Source organism: Mauremys reevesii, linkage group 19 (genome assembly GCF_016161935.1).
Source record: "Mauremys reevesii isolate NIE-2019 linkage group 19, ASM1616193v1, whole genome shotgun sequence".
Classification (NCBI taxonomy): Eukaryota; Metazoa; Chordata; order Testudines; family Geoemydidae; genus Mauremys; species Mauremys reevesii.
In genome coordinates this window covers 13,082,415-13,100,762 of record NC_052641.1, presented here as the reverse complement: position 1 = coordinate 13,100,762, position 18,348 = coordinate 13,082,415, and the positions used below count along the sequence as shown (strand labels likewise).

The following is an 18,348-nucleotide window of genomic DNA, read 5'->3' as shown; positions in this document are numbered from 1 at the left end:
CACCAGAGTGCTGGAGTTGGGTCCCAGCACGGGACCCGTGTGTGCATACAGTGTGAATCCAAGCAGAGTTCAGCCCCGGCTCTGCAGCTCTAGGCAAACGCTTGAAGTGCGGCTTCTATTCTTGCAGCCCCTTCTGAGAGCGGAGATCCCACAGTGCAACGGTCTAGGCCCTGAGACTAGAGCCGCCTTTCCCAAACTCCTCCACTGCGTCAGCACACACCTCCCCAGAGCTGCTGCCCGGGGGCCCCCTGGCAAACAGTTTACTGCTCCAGGGATACTGGCAGGTGAAGCACATAACACACTGGCTTTGCAAAAGGGATTTCTTTGGAACAATCACCGAACCAATTAGCCAGCAGGGGAGAGACACAAATCCAAGCAAAATACAAAGCACCTGCACACAAAGCCCTGCCTCAGTTTCCTCACTGCTCGAGTATTCTTTGGCCTTTGGCTTCCAGGTCCCCTCTGCTGGGCCACACTTCTCCAGCTCATGGCTTCTCCTCCAAGTCTTGGCCTCTCTCTCTGACAGCTTCCTTCAGCCTTGGCAGGTCCTGCAATCAAATGTCCCCTCTCCCTCTAAAAGCCTGACTCCTTTGTTCCTCTCTCCTGCCCCAAGTTTCCTGTGTCTCTGTGATCCAGCCAGGCCCCGTGTTTCTAAAGGGCTGTACGGACACATCTCTGTTCCCTCTCTCGGGGCAGTTCCATTCCTTCAGCCCCTAGCCCTTGTCAGAGAAGTTGAGAAAACTAGTTTGTCTAGGAGACAGTGACTCCTCTGCTCTGCCCGGGCAAGATCAAGCCAGGTGCTGATAGTCATTCATAGCCAGTGCCACCCTCTGCCCCTTAGCATGAGGAGCGTGAGGAGACAATACAGTCGTTGACAACCCTAACAGACAGTTCATAAACTCAACTTCATACGTTATACACTGACAGATTCCCACCATCATCACAATCCTTAGCTTCATTGGCCACCTGACTCCCCGCTGCTGCAGGAGGTGGTGCCTTTGATGGAATGTACCCCCGACTGGACAGGCTACATCCTTCCCGACTGACATTCCAGACGCATGCTGGGTCCGACTGACGCTTCTCAACAGCAGCCAGACTGGGTTTATTTGCTTGTCACGGACCCACCGGTTGTTCCTGTTTGTGACCCAGACTCCAAGCTCTTGTATAACACGTCTAACATCTGAGCATGTTTTACTGCTCATTTCCTTCCTCATCACCGTCTCAGCAACTTCTGTTCCTTCCAGACAGCCTCTCTTCTCCCGGCCTTGGATCTGCGCGGGCCCTCGCTGGCTGATTGACTGCATCGTGATCGTCCCCTTTCTAGAAAAAGCCTGATCCAAAGCCCTTTGAAGTCAAAGGAAAAAGCCCTGCTGACTTCACTGGCCATTGGATCAGGCTCACAAAGGCGTCCCACTGGTTCTTGTCCTTAGGAGAGTGGAGAAGTTCATGACCGTTGCTTCTCTGAGCATTTTGTGCACTGGCCCAGTACGCACCTATTCAAGCCCACTGACCCTGTAGTAGCCACCCACAAGCCATGGCTACAGCAGTGCCAATGGGGCATGACACAGGACAAATTTGGCCTAGCAGGGTCCCCAGGCAATGGATCTGTTTGGTGCATTGGCTTGTCAACTGGGAGTCAAAGCTGCTTTCTGTCTTTTGGCCTTTCAAGTGTCCCTGGCTGAAAACGCAGAGGCCACCACAACTTACTTTTGCTCAGCATCTCATAGCCCTTCATAAAATCTCCCCCTCCTAAATACACCGATATTAACAGCACATTGTTCTCCTGGCCACCTTAGCTTGCCCATGTCAGAGAAGATGCCCTGACCCTTAGAGGAAGGATGAGCTTGCAGGTAGGACACCAGCAGTGTAAAGGGGTGTAGGCTGCAGTTACACCCACTTTAAGGCTCCTTCTTGCTGCCCAAGCAACCACAAGGGGTCTCCATGTATGTGGGAGTCAGATAGTTTGGCCAGGACACCAGAGGCCCACACCCCACTGGTGAAAAGTGCCACATGCCACAAGGGCACAGGACTGCAGGTTTCCATGGCAACTTGAAGATAGCACCACTCACCATCCAGGACCACCTAACATTATGCTGAGGGCCTTGCCTCATGGAGGAGAACAGCAATGGTACAGTCCCACATCCTGAGCTTTCCTCAGAGGCCTCCCATCCTAGTGGGGACAGGCCCTGCCCTGGCGAGAGCAGACAGGATTGCAGCCGGGGGTGTGAATTAGGACAGCAATGCACTCCTCCCCCCAACTCCCTAGACATAGCTGGTATTGAATGGAGTGCAGTGAAAGTCAAATAAAATCACAGCTCACACCGAGAAGCACTTTCCTGCCACGCTCTTTAATAACGATATGTCAATGTACATTCAGGCAGCAGGGGCAACATGCTGCCTTTAAGACTCTGGAGGGGTTTGCTGCTTTTCATTCATAAATACTTTTGTTTGTAACCATTGTAAAAAAAAACAAAAAACAAGGACGAGAAGAGCTGCCGTCAATGTGTGTGTGTGAGACAGTGTGAGAATGTGTGTGTGTGAGAATTGTGAAACGTGTGAAACGCAGGAGCCCTAAAAAGCACAGTAAGCCAGCGATCGAATGAGGCAGTGTTCACATCGCAGCCTTTTGGGGTAGCCCCTAGGCTCAGTCAGGGCCCCTGGTAACCCAGCCAAAGCACTAGCCAGTCTTGGGAGGGTTGGGAAAAAGCAGGCGGAGAGGGGTTTCAGCAGAGATGCACTTCAGCCTCCAATGCCTTCCCTGGAGACAGAGCTTCACAAAGGTACAGGGCAGCTGGACTCCAGGCTCCTGGAGAGACTATTCTAAAGCAGGAGAAGATACCACCCCCCAAATCCTGGGCTCTCTGCTGCTAATGCTGGGCTACTCTGCTGGAAGATGCTGGCTCTGTGCAGGCAGCATCACAGTGGGGAGTGGAGGGGGAGGAAATGGATTTTATACACCCCCTGGGGGAGTCTGACCTGCCCCAGGGCATCCCCTGCTTGGTCACTGCTCTCTCCCTGTACTCACGTCATGCAAGGAGATTGGGGGCGGGAGGGTTGGGGCTCAGCAGTGGTGACACTCGTTGGTATCTGGCTCTACAATCACACAGGGGGAGATTTTGCCCAGTCCTGGCTCAAATGGGGTTTTCTCTGCATTTGATTCAAATTCGCTCTGTCCCAGGCAGATTTTAAGACTCTCAACTACATCCTCTGCTCAAAAGAGGGAGCAAGTTGCCTGCGCTGTCAGAGAATCCTCCCACTCCAGGCAGGAGCAGATTCCCCTCTCCTCCTGCTGATGCGATGGAGTGGGATAAACAGGCCACTTCCTGCCTTTAATCAACCTCAGGGCGCAGTGGGGGGGCGGGGGAATATCTGGAAAGAAAAAGTCACTTCCTGTTGCAGAAGAAAAAGATAAAGCCTGGGCTCATTAAAGTGAATTTTACTGTGGCGAGAAGGGAAGGAGTCAAACACAATGTCCTTGAAATTTCCTCCACGGGGCTGTGTCCACGAAAACAGGATAAAGCCACTTCCGCTGTCTCTGCCATGGAGCTCGAATCGGGGCGGGGAGGGGGGGAGAATACTTGGGCTCTGGGGGTGGGAAGAGGGTGATGTTCTCTCTAGGTGGGAAGGGGTTAGAGGTGGGGGGGTCCCTCTCGTGCTTTACTTCAGGGCATCCAGATGAGTGCAGACCTGTACGAACACGTCGTCCACGGAGCCTTCGGCGTTCAGCTGTGGGGGCGAAGCAGGAGAGCCAGTCAGGACAGGGCCTTAGAGAAGCCCCTAGACTACGTCCTGCATCGTGCAGCACCACACAGGCCTGGGACAGCCCAGCTCCCAGGTCTCCATGCTGGCCAGAGGATCTACTCCTGGCAGGCGCAATGCCCCCAGAATCCATTCCACAGCACCTGAGGCCTGTCTGGCTCCGGGGGCACTGGGCCTGAGGCCTGTCTGCTCCAGGGGTGCCAGGCCCAAGGCCTGCTGGGAAATGGAAAGCCCTCTCTGATGCTTCTCTTCCCTCCCCAGAGCCCCATCCCTCATTAGCCCTCCTCCCCCGCTTGTTTAGCCACAGGAGCAGAGCGTGCTGACAGCTGACCTTGAATATGGCGTGCTCTGGGATTTCCTCAGCTCTGGGATTTCCTCAGCTCGGAGGCATCTGAGGGTGCATTCTGCCCCTTTAACCCCTGGGAAGCCCCAGACCGTCTGAGACACAAGGACGGCAAGTGGCTCAGACCTGCCCAAACTCACAATGGGCTCTGCGTAGTCTCAGCAGGTGGGAAAGGGCCAGTTCCACCCCCACCCATTCCCAGTTCCAGCCATGAGCCAAGCGGCTTGTGGCCGACGTACCTTCCGGACGATCCCTCTTTTCTCGTAGAACGTGATGACCGGCTCTGTAGCCTTGTAGTAAGTGTCCAGGCGCTTCTTGATCGTCTCCTCATTGTCATCCACCCGCCCGCTGGTCTCACCCCGTTTCAACAAACGCTTGACCATGGTGTCCTTCCCGGCATCCACATAGAGCAGCAGCGTTGGGGGCGCGATCTGTTGGGGAGGAGAACCAGGGAAACGTCCTTATCTATCCAGCCAGGCTTTGGCTTTACCAGGTTCATAGTTTCCTCCACTAGCCCTGCAGCATGATGACCTGAGGGGTGGAGGAGACCATGCCCCGAGCCATCACTGAATCACCTTGACCGGGAGAAAGGGAAGGGAGAGCTGGGTCTGGGGCAGTCACCCTTTAGGCTGACTAGGTGTCCGGTTTTCAACCAGAACAGCCAGTCGAAAGGGATTGTGGCAGTTCCAGTCAGCACAGGCTCCCTGTTAGCCTCCACACCACGCGGCTCCCGAAAAGCAGCGGGATTTCTCCCCTCTGGCTCCTTTGTGTAGGGGCAGCCAGGGGGCTCTGCATGCTGCCCCCGCCTCAAGCACTGCCCCCGCAGCTCCCATTGGCCAGGAACCATGGCCAATAGGAGCTGCAGGGGTGATGCCTGTGGACAGGGCAGCACGCAGAGCCGCCTGGCTGCGCCTCTGCATAAGAGCCTCGAGGGGGAACATGCTGCTGCTTCCGGGAGCTGCTTGAGGTAAGCGCTGCCCAGAGCCTGCACCCCTGAGCCCCCCCATGCCCCAACCCCCTGCCCCAGCCCTGATCCCCCTCCCACCCTCCAAACCCCTTGGTCCCAGCCCAGAGGACCCTCCTGCACCCCAAGCCCCTTATCCCCATCCCTACCCCAGAGCCCGCACCCCCAGCCAGAGCCCTCATTCCCTCCACCCTGCACCTCAAACACCTGCCCCAGTCCTGATCCCCCTCCCACACTCTGAACTCCTCATTTCTGGCCCCACCCCAGAGCCCGCACCCCCGGCCGGAGCCCTCACCCCCTCCTACACCTCAGCCCTCTGAGCCAGCCTGGTGAAAATGAGTAAGTGAGTGAGGGTGGGGACAGCAAGCGACAAAGGAACGGGGAATGGAGAGAGTGGTGGCGGGGCCCCAGGAAGGGGTGGGGCAAGGGTGTTCAGTTTTGTGCGAGTAAAAAGTTGGCAGCCCTATCACCCCACCACTCTGACCTCATGCAGACGAGGGTCAGGGCTGTTACCCCCGTGTGCACCAACATACATGCTCTCACACCAGCCATCCCATGGCAATTGGGTTGGGGGTAACTGATTCTCCAGGCACCAGGTGACCCTCAGTAATGGGTGGCTCTGCCTTTGCTCTGGAGCACGCTACTGCATGTGTGCCAGGGGCACATTCAGCCTCTGTTTGCTTGTTACTTTGCACATGTTCATTAGCCCAGGCCATTTTCCACCCTGACTTGTAGGTTCACCCCAGGACACAGCCTGGCCACAGCCCGCTAAAAAGGATCCTTCCTCTTCAATTGTTTTTTCCAGCTGTTTCTATGGAGCAACCATTGCGCCACCTTGTGCCAGTCCCGTGTATTACAGCCAGCGATCACTCCAACGCAGGTACCTTCCTCTCTCACAAGTTTTATCCCCGGCCTCTCCAGGCCTGCACTAGCAGGGTTACAGTTTCCCTGGAGCAGACAGTAAAACCTGCTCCCAGGCAGCACACGGAACAGCCTACCTGCTCTAACCCCACTAACAACACCATCATATACAACCTTTCACTGCAAACACTTTCAGGCTGATTAAGGGGCTCATTGCAGCCATCTCTCGGATGGAGCCTGACAGCTATTTAACAGCACGCAGCAACACTACCTCAGCACTTCAGGATGGGAAGTAACGACTAATCTGACACCCAACTGAACATGACTGGGTAACTGGGGGAGGCAGAACATAATTACTTAAGTTGGGCCAGGACACCAGGGTCAAAACCTGTTCTACAAAAAATAGCAGTGATCCAGACCTTGGTTTGACATCTCAACCTAAAGATGGTGCCTCCAGCAGCAGAGCTTCTCCTGGCACCACACGGGGCTTTGGTTCAACTCCCCCCGAGGAGATGGTCTGCACCAATGAATCGACCCCACCACTGCCCCATTTCTAGGGTCGCCTTATCCAGCCACTGAGCAACCCCACGACGCTGAGTTTGTGACAACTACCACCCCCTTCCTCACCTTCTTCTCAAACTCCTCGCCTTGCTTCACCTCTCGGGGGTAGCCGTCAATCAGGAACCCCTTGGAGACATCTGCCTTGGCCACCATGGCGTCTCGCAGCATATCAAGCACTGTGTCCTGGGGGGAGGGGAAATGCAGGTCAGAGTTAGGGTCAGCGGTTTCAGTTCCAGCCACCTGGCAGCTTTGCAGAGTCTCCTGCAGCTGCTGGGCTCTCCTTCCCCTTGGGGTGGGTGGCCCCTCCCACAGCCACTGGGTTCCCCTTCCCCATGGGCAGCCTCACCTCTTAGTGCAAAGCCACAGGAGCATCAGTGTTTGCCCTCGATCACACCAACAGACAGATCCTTTTATAGGATCCAGGGACCATGTGCAGCTCCTGTCTCACCAGAGGAGGCACAGCAAGCAGAAGCCACTCACCGTGGCTCTGAGTATCATCACTCACAGACATGGATCTTGTCTTCCCCCATTTTATACCCTAACCTGCTCCCCTCCCCAGCTGCCAGAGCACTGTCTCCCTGGAGCTGCCAGGAGCAACCAGACTCCTGGGAAGCCAGGTCCATGAGCCACCCCCAAAGAGCTGGGAAAGAGGTGTCCCAACAGCGGCCGCTCCATGCACCTGCCTCAGTTCCCCACAATGCACTGCAGCCAGGAGAGCAGGCAGCCTGAGATGGCCTCTGCATTGAGTTCTCTCACACGCCTGCATAGGAAGCTGGAAATGTGCCAGGATGTAACGCTTTAAGATCCACTTCCTCCCACTGCAAAAATGGCCCAGACTCACCAGGGGCACCAGCTCTCCCTTCTCCATGATGGCAGAGAGCTTCTTGCCTCTCTCCGAGCCGGAGTTGACCTCTGCCCTCAGGAGGTCACCGGTGGACAGGTGGGTGTAGCCATACTTCTGGACAATCCTCTCACATTGGGTCCCTTTTCCTGAGCCAGGCCCGCCTGCAGTTCACACAAGGACAAGGCACAGACTCAAAACACAGGAGGAGGAGGAGGGGGAAAGAGTTCGGGTGCTTTCTCCTCCTCTTTGTTCTTACTTACTAGCACTCAACTGGGACCTTAGCTAAGGAGTTCAGGGTTCCTGCTAGGCTCAGAGCCCTCTGCCCGAGGCAGCATAACCAGCTCTGGGGAGATTATTATGATCTCATCAGTGTGAAGCAAAACAGGCAGCAGCTGAACCCCAAAGCCAGAAAGCTCCTGTCTTTGTGTCACTAGCACTGTGAAAAAAGGTGGCTGGCAGGGAAAGAAATAGAGATACATGCAGAACTGCTTCCACAGGATACAGATCCACATTTCCCCCACAAAGTGCAAGTGTGTCTTTGAAGAGCAGCTGCCCAGGATGTCACCCGAACTCTATGGCTCAGCTGCCACTTCAAACCTAGCCCAAGCTGGGAATGACAAAGTCATTTAGCACCTAACTTTGCTCGGTAGCCTAGGTGAAAAGTGGGTGGGGGGCCTGTGGGTCCGACGCATCGGACAGTCTCAGCAGAGAGAAGCAATTGACTGAATGGAGGTGGCTCCTCCAGGTGAGGCAGGAAGCAATGGCAGCAGGTGGAGGAAGTTCTCCTCTGTGCTGTACCTGATCTGGTGGTAACTAGAGGCCTTCAGGGCACCCTCCCCAAGAACACCGAAAGCAAAGGCGGCAAGCACCCACAGGCCCTCTATTCCGGCTCGGTGCCACAGCAGGGTGCTCCCTATTGTGCACTCCCACGTATTCTATCCTGTCTGGTTTTGGGTGATAGACACAACCTCCCCTTGGAGGCCAGGGCAAACATTTGCAGACATGGCTAGTGATTTTTAGAGCGCAACTTAGGACACCTTAAAGGCACCTGATGACCCGAAAGCTCCAAGCACCTGCCGGCTGAAAATCAGGCCCCTTTACAAGATCTCAGGTTGGGCCCCTGAAATCCCAGGTCTCTTTGAAAACTTCAGCTTAAAATTTGAAGGACAGGGTCCCACGTCACCGCCCCAACGAGCCCAACGGATGGGGCTTTATACAACCGGGCCAGGACTGAAAGTGCCGCTCATGACTCCTCAGCTTTTCACTGAGCCCGTCGTCGACTTACCCACCACGAAGATGATTTTGCTGTTCTTCAGTTTCTCTGCGGGAGAAGGAAAAGCAGAGAAGAGGGTTAGTCTGAAAGCGAGTGAGCGATCGCAGGAAGGAAACCTCCACCGAGCCGGGACAAATCCCTCTCGACCAAATCGCCAGGGGATCTGCCTGGAGGAGGGGACTTGGCAACCAGCCCCAGTTCCCCGGGGACAAATGGGAGCAGAACATAGTCAGCAGTGGGCCGCTGGCGGTGGCTTCACGGCAGGCGCTATGGGGACATTGCCCCCCGGGGTACCTTTGCCAGCCTTTTCCACGGAGGTAGCCAGGCAGGAGCACTCTGTCCCCATCTCTCCGACTCGCTGGCTCCTGCTCTCCTCTGGTCCCCCCCCTTCTTGCCAAGCAGTTTCCGCTCAGCACATTTTGATGCCTGAGCCAGCGGCCTCCCTTCGGCTGGGCCAGGCTGGAGCCTTGTGGTCAGAGCTAACACACATTGCCAGGGAGACGGTTGCTAGGATACGTCAGGAGCCAAGCCTCAGCCACATCACAGAAGCCAGTGGGCAAAGATTCTGATCTCAGCTCGGCCGACGTCAATCTGGAGTGACTCCATGGGGGGCTGGTGTAAATGGGCTCAGACACCAGCTCTCGGCAGAACCTCTCACGGAACAGCCTTATACCACGGAACCCTACAGCCATGAGCCCCCACAACATGGCGCCCACACCAATGCCACCCAGGACCCATCCTGTAGCACTGAGCTATAGCTTTTGCTGTGTATATATAAGGACAGGGGAGGGAGTGGGAAGGAAATCCCAGGTTCCCCAGACACACAAGGCAGGGCACCGGGTGGCATCCATCTTCCTTCTGACGGGGGGGATGGCTTCCTGTTGGCCTCTGCCCCACTGCCTCAGATGCCTCCAGAGACAGGACCAAATTCAACCCTGGTGTAACTCAGCTGGTTCACTGGAGCTACACCAGGAATGGATTTGGCCCACTGTCAGTAAGCTCAAAATCCGAGGGCCCCTAGTGAGACAAGCAGACTAAGGAACCACATAGAGAGGCAGGGCCTCAGCCCATTGCGGAAGGCATGGGCCGTGGGACGAAACTGGCGGGCGCTTCCTTCTAGGGAGGGGAAAAGCTCCTTCAGCCTGTGACGATTGACATCTCCCCCTTTAGTGCCCACACCGTTACAAAACCTAAGGGTGATTCACCTCTCTCCTGGGACACGTTCCCTTCCCAGAGGCTCATGTCCATGGCTTGGCAGGTGCTTCACAAACTCTGACCCCTTGCAGACATCACTGCCTCCCATCTGCCCAAGCCGATACCTCCACCAGCTCTGCTGAGCCAGCCACACCAATTCCAGATCGCCCACCTGCTCCAGTTGCCCCATCACAGCCTTTCTGCCCACCTCATGTACAAGCCATTGTCTCAGATATGCCCACTCTCCATGGCATGCCCACCACCTGACATGCCCACTATTTCCCACTGAGATTGGAACTTTTCTGAGAGGGTCAATGGTCTGCCGTTTAAAGTGGGGGGAGAACATATTTCCGCCACACCCCTGCCTAGCCCTCTCTTCCCTTCTCAGGTGGCCCCCTGAATTAGTAGCCTAACCCCCCGCCCCGGCTCATAAGCCCACACCCACCCCCCTCCATATTTGAATGCGTGGTGTTGCAACCTAGTGGGTGGGAGCTCTAGTGTCACTCAGGTTTGGCCTGGCCCAAAAGTGGTCAGGCCTATGGCCTAGATGACTCCCCCAGCCTATGCACAAAGTTAGTCTAGTTTTACACCAGCGTGACTGAGAGCAGAAGCTGGCCCCCATGCCAAGCGCAACAGCAAATATTACCCTGGATTAGCACCAGGAGGGCTGGCTCACTTGCATTTGGCCGCAGGTATAAATCCCCACCCAGGAAAGAATCTCCTCCAAAAAGCCAGAGCGACAAGAGAGACACAACGACAGACCATTGACCCTCTCAGAAACGTTGCAATCTCAGTGTCCCAGCTGCTCCCTCCCCCAATTCACATTGGGCTAAAATCCCAGCTCCACAACCGAGAGGGTCCCTCAGGGTCACAACCATTCTGAGAGTGGGCAATTTAATTCAAAGTCACCATTAATTCCAGTGCCTGGCGCTGATAGCGAGCTCCTCTCCTCAGGTACAGTAAGTACACTGGAACATTTTCAAAGCTGGGTGAATGGGCCTGTCTCGAGTGTCGCAGGGACAAGGCAGAAGTGCTAAAAATAAAGGAGGGTGTTCTCAGAGCTGGCTGTGGCTCAGAGTCTGCGGCTCCCAGAATAAGAGGTCTTCTGGTTACAGCCTTCTAAAATTACACCTCCAAGCAGACGGGGAACAGGGTGGCCTTTGGCAGTTAGGTGCTTTCTGATCACATTGGCAGATCAGATCTGCCTGTGCCAAGGAGCTCATGCAGGGAGAGGCAGAGCCATGGTTGCAAGCACTGTCTGAGACACTGAGGGACTGGGTGTGGTTGGCTCACTACAAAAGCAATTTTCCCTCTCTTGGTTTTGACACTTCCTCATGAATTATTGGGAGTGTACCACACACACCCTGACTAAATTGGCCTTCAACATTGGTTCTCCACTTGTAAGGTAATTCCCTTCTCTTCATGTGCCAATATATATTTATGCCTGTTTCTGTAATTTTCACGCCATGCATCTGAATAAGTGGGTTTTTCACCCACAAAAGCTTATATCCTAATAAATCTGTTAGTCTTTAAGGTGCTACAAGACTCCTCGTTGTTTTTGTCTGAGACACTGGGGATGTTCTCCATGAAGTGGAGTAAAACTGGGAATAGAGGGAAGGATGCTTGATGGTTAAGGCACTGCACAGGGAGCCAGGGGATGGGGGTTCAATTCCTGGCTCTGTCACAGATTCGCACCATGGATAACATTTGCAAAAATGCTCAAGTGACTTAGGACCTTAAGTCCCACATTTTCAAAGGTTTTGTCTACACTTCAAATCCTACAGCATAGACAATGGAACAGGTTCAGAGACGGGCTACTAGGATGATCCGAGGAATGGAAAACCTGTCTTATGAAAGAAGACTGAAAGAGCTTGGCTTGTTTAGCCTAACCAAAAGAAGGTTGAGGGGGGATATGATTGCTCTTTATAAATATATCAGAGGGATTAATATTAGGGAGGGAGAGGAATTATTTAAGCTTAGTAACAATGTGGACACAAGAACAAATGGATATAAACTGGACACTAGGAAGTTTAGACTTGAAATTAGATGAAGGTTTCTAACCATTAGAGGAGTGAAGTTCTGGAACAGCCTTCCAAGGGGAGTAGTGGGGGCAAAAGACATATCTGGCTTTAAGACTATATATATATATAATATAAAAATATAAATATTTAAATATATACTAAGCTTGATAAATTTATGGAGGGGATGGTATGATGGGATAGCCTAATTTTGGCAATTAATTTGGCAATTGATCTTTGATTATCAGCAGATAAGTATGCCCAGTGGTCTGTGATGGGATGTTAGATGGGTTGGGATCTGAGTTACTACAGAGAATTCTTTCCTGGGTGCTGGCTGGTGAGTCTTGCCCACATGCTCAGGGTTTAACTGATCGCCATATTTGGGGTCGGGAAGGAATTTTCCTCCAGGGCAGATTGGCAGAGGCCCTGGAGGTTTTTCGCCTTCCTCTGCAGCATGGGGCACGGGTCACTTTCTGGAGGATTCTCTGTAGCTTGAGGTCTTCAAACCACAATTTGGGGACTTCGATAACTCAGACATAGGCTAGGGGTTTGTTATAGAAGTGGATGGGTGGGATTCTGTGGCCTGCATTGTGCAGGAGGTCAGACTAGATGATCATAATGGTCCCTTCTGACCTTAAAGTCTATGAGTCTATGAATCACTACAGTGATGGGAAGGCGTTCTCCCACTGGTGTAGCTAATCTGCCTCTCCAAGAGACAGTAGCTAGGTCGACGGAGGGAATTCTTCCTAGCAATGTCTACATCAGGGTGAGGTCGGTATAACTGCATCTCTCAAGGGTGTGGATTTTTCACATCCCCAAGAGACATAGCTATGCTGATGTAAGTTCCCAGTGTAGACCAGCCAAAGGTGGCTTCCGCACGTAGCAGCCTCAAGTCTCACTGAAAGCCAACGCTTTTGAAAATGGGACTTGGGTATATTTGAAAATTGTTACCCCTTACTCCCTTTGTGCCATAGTTCCCACCTGTCAAACAGGGATAATACTTCACCACCCGCTAGGGATGCTGTAAGGATATATTCAGAGCCCATGGCAAGGGTGGCCAAAGACAGAGGTGTACAGATGGGGATTGGTCCTAAGTTGTATAGCCTGTCACTGGCTCAGGTTGGTAGTAACAAAGTCGTCATAGAATCATAGAATATCAGAGTTGGAAGAGACCTCAGGAGGTCATCTAGTCCAACCCCCTGCTCAAAGCAGGACCAACCCCAACTAAATCATCCCAGCCAGGGCTTTGTCAAGCCAGGCCTTAAAAACCTCTAAGGATGGAGATTCCACCTCCTCTCTAGGTAACCCATTCCAGTGCTTCACCACCATCCTAGTGAAATAGTTTTTTCCTAATATCCAACCTAGACCTCCCCCACTGCAACTTGAGACCATTGCTTCTTGTTTTGTCATCTGCCACCACTGAGAGCAGCTGAGCTCCAACCTCTTTGGAACCCCCCTTCAGGTAGTTGAAGGCTGCTATCAAATCCCCCCTCACTCTTCTCTTCTGCAGACTAAATAAGCCCAGTTCCCTCAGCCTCTCCTCATAAGTCATGTGCCTCAGCCCCCTAATCATTTTCGTCGCCCTCCGCTGGATTCTCTCCCATTTGTCCACATCCTTTCTGTAGTGGGGGGCCCCAAAACTGGATGCAGAACTCCAGATGTGGCCTCACCAGTGCAGAATAGAGGGGAATAATCACTTCCCTGATCATCTGATGGCTCTTCTTTGGCCTGGGAGAAATGATCTGAGTGGTTCTCAGTCCAGTTCCTAGTGAACAAGTGTTGGCCTCACAAAAACCACCTTCATAACCAGCACTAATCGGCTCCCTTCGCAGCAGTTGTGCCAGGGACTGACTGTGGGCCATCAAGACTGAACTCACCTCTCGGCCCTAGAAAGAGTCCCTGCAGGCCAGAGTTGAGGTCTCATGGCAGGACAGTGTGGGGACTGTACTGCAGCTGCCAGGGCCATGCCCAGTGAGTCACTAGGGCTGTTATTCTGTGAGAGCAGAAAGCAACCCACTGCCTCCATGCTAGAGCAGGTAAAGACCCAGGTGAAACCCAAAGGGGGGACGGACACCCTGACATCTGCAATCCCTCACACTGGGCTCAAGTGCAAGGATTGCGCATGGATGCTGACGGCCAGGACCAATTGTCCAAGGGAGGTGCCTGGCTCGGGCTTAGTTCTCTCCAGCTCCTGATCCTTACAGCATGCATGAGCCTTGCATTTCTGCTGTTCTGGGCTGGCAGGGAGATGAGTGGAAAAGAGGAAGAGAAGCAAGGAGGGACCCAAGGTTTCTAAAAGGGGATAACGCAACAACAGAACCTGAGCCTGGTTAGGAGAGATGGCTCTGAGCCCGAACTCTGGATCCAACATCCCTCCCCTCCCCGCGCCGTGCCCTGGATCTGCACTTGGGGGCTCAGGCCCATTGCTATGGGCTTAGACAGCTGGATGTAGCCTCAGTAAGGTGGAGACAGACGGGTGGAGAGAAGGAGACGTGCCCAGGGAAAGGGAGCTCTCACCTGTTGCCATCCTGAGGAGATCTGGGCAAAGATCTTCAGTCTGAAAGGAAACAGAACTCCATGTTAGACAGTGCAGGAGGGCCTGTGGGGGGAGGGTGTCAGCCATGGGCTTTGGGAAGGGGCTGATTTGGCCTTCAGAAACGGCCCCAGTCCCATTCCTCCTGAGGCTAAGCAGTCTTTAATGCTTCCCCGTGCTCATGCTTCCCCTTAGCTCACTGGGTTTCAATCTCTCCCCACCTCTCAGATACCGTTTTCCATTTTCTAGGAAATGTGATTCCCACTGTTAGCTCAGCTGCCAGCATCTTGGAGCAGAGGGACATACCAGCGCCCCCCTGCACACGCAGGCTACCCTCACACGAACGGCACAGGCCTACAAACACGGCATAGTAATCGGTCCCTCGTTCTGTTCCAGAGAGAGACTGACAAGGCTGGAGACAGAGGTACAGGTTCCTGAGGCTCCCTGGCTGGTTGGCCATCAGGCACCTACTTACTGGAAGCTGGTTCATTTGAAGACATGTCCGAAGACTTCAGAGGAGGGCGCCCCGACCTTCCCTGCAGCTCAGAAGGCTCTCAGCCTACAGCCCGCCTCTAGCTTAGCAGTTCTGAACCAGCAGTCCCATTACCTGATGAACACTGACACGTCAGAGCCTTCCTCTAGCTGCTTTCTGCTACATGGTCTGATCCAGAGAACAGCATCCCCCCGGCCACCTGGGAGTGTCTCAGTGCCTATGGCACGTCACTGTGACAACCAGCCCTTCCTGCCTCCTCTTCCACCCAGGGAGGGAGAGAAAGAGCGAGAGAGAAAACACAGGAGACAAAACCCACCCGAGACAGGAACCGTGAGAGAGATTCTGAGCAGCAGGAAATCAGAGAGAGCCAGAGATGGGCAGGGGGACAGACGCCATCAGTCAGACCTGGTCACCAACCCAGCTGATCCAGTCCTGCCTGTCACAGCAGCAGCACTCGGTGTCGGAGCCTGGCGGCTGCCTTTGCATATTTAATAAGCGTTGCTTCGGTGACAGCAGGAGCTCAGGGGATGAAGGAGAATCCTACAAAACCTGTTCCAGCCTCGTGACCCAGGGCTCAGGGCACCGCCCCAGCAGGCAAGAGGCCCGGATTTGAGCCAACTGGATCTCCACACTGAAGCAGCAGCACACCCCGCTCCTTGGAGCGCAGGGGGAGAGCCTTGCTTTGGCCATGGGGGACGCTCCCACCCCCCTCATTCCTGCTTCCTCTTCTCCAGCCCCATTTCCTCCCCCCATGGGATGCAGGGCCACCCTCAGCCAGGCGGTCAGGTCTCTTCTCCTGAGCGGTGCACTCAGGCAGAGTGCTCTGGTGATGATTTGGCATAGCTAGCAGCCAGGGCTGAGACTCTGCTCTGGGCCCAGCTGGGAGCCCTGGAGCCAGATTCCACTGGGCAGCGTTTGCCTGAGGGACTAGCTGCTCTCAAGCAGAGTTTGGGGGTGGAAACCAAGAGGGTGATGGGGGGCTCTGACTCGCTGGCTGGTGTGAGTGGGTGAAGTGGGGAAAACTGGGGCATCTGAAATAGCCAGAGTGGGGGAAGTGTGAGTTTAGCCTTCTTCTTCCTGAGACAGATTAAAGGAAGAGCACTGGACATTCCCCCCGGAGTCTCTGAAGTCTCCCGGGGCTGGAGTGCTCCAAGCCAGTGGCATGCAAGGGGCCTTGCAGGAAGAGCTTTGGCTAACGCCTAGCCATGGAGTTTGATTAATGAATGATGAGCTCCTCTCCCTGGCACAGTGTCACTGCACTCAACCCAGTGGGGTCACAACGGCACAGGAGGGGTCCTGTGTGCGAGGGCATGTGCATAGTCCTTCCCGGCTGGGTTCTCTACATACTCATCCCAGAGGGTTTGGTATTAGGCAAGAAGCAACTTGATAGTAATATTCCATCTCTGTGGGCCTGCAGTTCACGGGGCAGGAATCAAGGAGGGCAGAGAAGCAGGGTAACAGGAGCCCTTTAAAATTTACTATTGCAACATCATAGAGGGAGTTTGGGTTGACACCCCCTTAGCTCTGGACGCACATGATAGTGGGGACAGCTGAGGGCTGCATTATTCAGTACTTTTCCCCCATGAGAACTTCCCCCAAATAATTGCTAGTGCGGATCCTTTAGCAAAACAGCCAGTCTCGATTTTAAAATTGCCGGTAATGGAGAATCCAACAGGAGCCTTGGTAAATTGTTCCCCATCCTCCAGGGCTTCCAGCTCACAGAGAATCCCAGCAATGTAGGGCTGGAAAGGGACCTCAAGAAGTTGAAGTGCCTGTTCAGGTATTAGCTCAAACCAGCAAAATCCATCCAGAACGAGTCACCACCAGCGAGAGCGCCAGCAGACCCATCCAACCCCTGTTCAAACCTCTCCGACATGCAGGGAGAGCCTGTCTCACTTCTCTCCAGCCTAGAATGGCCAGTCCAAAGGGTTCATAAATCATGAGTCTGGTCCCCAAAAAAGACAATTTCCTTCAAAGTCATGAGACTTTTTAAAATTATAAATGTTGGGGTCTTTTTGTCTTTGGTTTCTGAGCCATTGGGCGGCACTTGGATTCAGGTTCTCTAGCTTTTCTCTGCAGTCAGGAGGGCTGGAAACTGACTTTTTAAACAAACAAACAAACAAAAGCTGAGATTCTCATCTAATCACATGACTCCAAGACCTGGGACTTTAAGAAAAACACCAAGTATCTTGTGATAAAATCACCGGAGCTGGCATTGATGTGTTCACCTGGAAACAAAGCCAACTGGTGTATGCATGAGTAAGTCCGGCACCGCACCCTTGTGATAGGAACCCCCTCGAGGGTTGCTCTCTCTCACACAGATCTTGCATTCTTCAAAGCTCACTTCCAGAATTCACAGCTTCCCTCTCCCGCCCCCATCCCCATTCCCAGAGAGGAAATCGTATGACCCAGACTCCACTATGCCCCTCCCTAGCCCAATCACGGCTCCACCCTTACAGAGCACCTGATTCGAGCTGACTTTACTCCACTGAGGGGCCAAACTAACCCCTGGGTGTCACACCAGGAATGATCTTGGCCTGACAGCTTACAATGCAGCCACCTTAGGTTGGAAACATAACGCTTACATCAGACACCTGTCATTACCTGCCTCTGTGCTGCTCAGTGACCACATCTCATCAGCTCTCAGCTTCCTTTGTTGCAGGAAGTTAACCCATCTGATTGACAGTCCACCCAAGTAAGCACATTCTTAAAGGTATAGGGCCCAAATTCCACCCTGAGTTAAACTGGTGGAGGCTGGTAGGGTTCCTACACATTGATCACCGCATGGCCCTATTTCCTTGCAGCAATGTTGAATTAATGTGTGTTGGAGAGTGAGTAAATGCAATACAGACATGTAAACACTAGGGGGAGCATGGGGAAGAGAAGCATCGGGGCAAAACTGGAGCGAAGGCAGAAGCATTTGGGGTGAGGGTGGAGTTGCTCCCATTTTCAACCCCTGACTGTGGGTCTACACTGGGGGTGATTGAACTGGTATTATTATGCCGATGCAGCTGCACCAGAGTGGGCCCCTGCACAAGTTGAACAAGTGCCGCTTACCCTGGTGTCGGTGTAAATCCCCTTTGACACCAGCGCAGCTACACTGGTGCAAACTCCCCCTCCCCACTCCCATGCAGACAGGGCCTTACTCCAGTCTGCAGTGTGCAGGAACAGGGCAGTGTCCCTCTGTATAGTTTGCAAGCCCTCTAGCGGTGGATGCTGCAGGTTTTCAGAAGCAGCCAGCACAGCAGGATTCCTGCCACTTGGCATGTTTGGGGACAGGATTAACCGGCATTATTTGGGACCCGTGGTGCCCCTGTGCCTCCCCTGTTGTGTATGAAGAGCAAAGACACAACCCTGGACTCCCCCCGCACACAGAACAGCCCGTCCTCCCCACCCATCTCTCACACCCAGCAACCAACTTCCTGAACTTCCTGGGCACACTCCCGCAGCTGCCCAGCCCCCACAGAGAGCCACTCGTCTTCCCGCACCCAAATGCAGGAGCCCC

General features: G+C 53.8%; 1 protein-coding gene across 5 annotated transcripts in view; it reads right to left on the bottom strand.

Moving 5' to 3' along the window:
- Positions 1 to 3,420: 3,420 nt before the first annotated feature.
- AK1 (adenylate kinase 1) overlaps positions 3,421 to 18,348 on the bottom strand; it is a 42,365-nt gene continuing 27,437 nt past the window's right edge. For 4 of the 5 annotated variants that reach the window (XM_039506382.1, XM_039506386.1, XM_039506385.1 and 1 more), the window contains 6 exons: positions 14,335 to 14,374; positions 8,618 to 8,653; positions 7,330 to 7,493; positions 6,555 to 6,671; positions 4,342 to 4,533; positions 3,421 to 3,726 (listed from right to left, as the gene is read on the bottom strand). In XM_039506382.1, the coding sequence (XP_039362316.1) occupies positions 3,658 to 3,726; positions 4,342 to 4,533; positions 6,555 to 6,671; positions 7,330 to 7,493; positions 8,618 to 8,653; positions 14,335 to 14,374 (618 nt within the window). In that variant the 3' untranslated portion in view covers positions 3,421 to 3,657. Of the gene's footprint in view, positions 3,727 to 4,341; positions 4,534 to 6,554; positions 6,672 to 7,329; positions 7,494 to 8,617; positions 8,654 to 8,899; positions 9,094 to 14,334; positions 14,375 to 18,348 lie in introns of those variants that run through there. The other variant, XM_039506384.1, reaches the window with a different exon arrangement.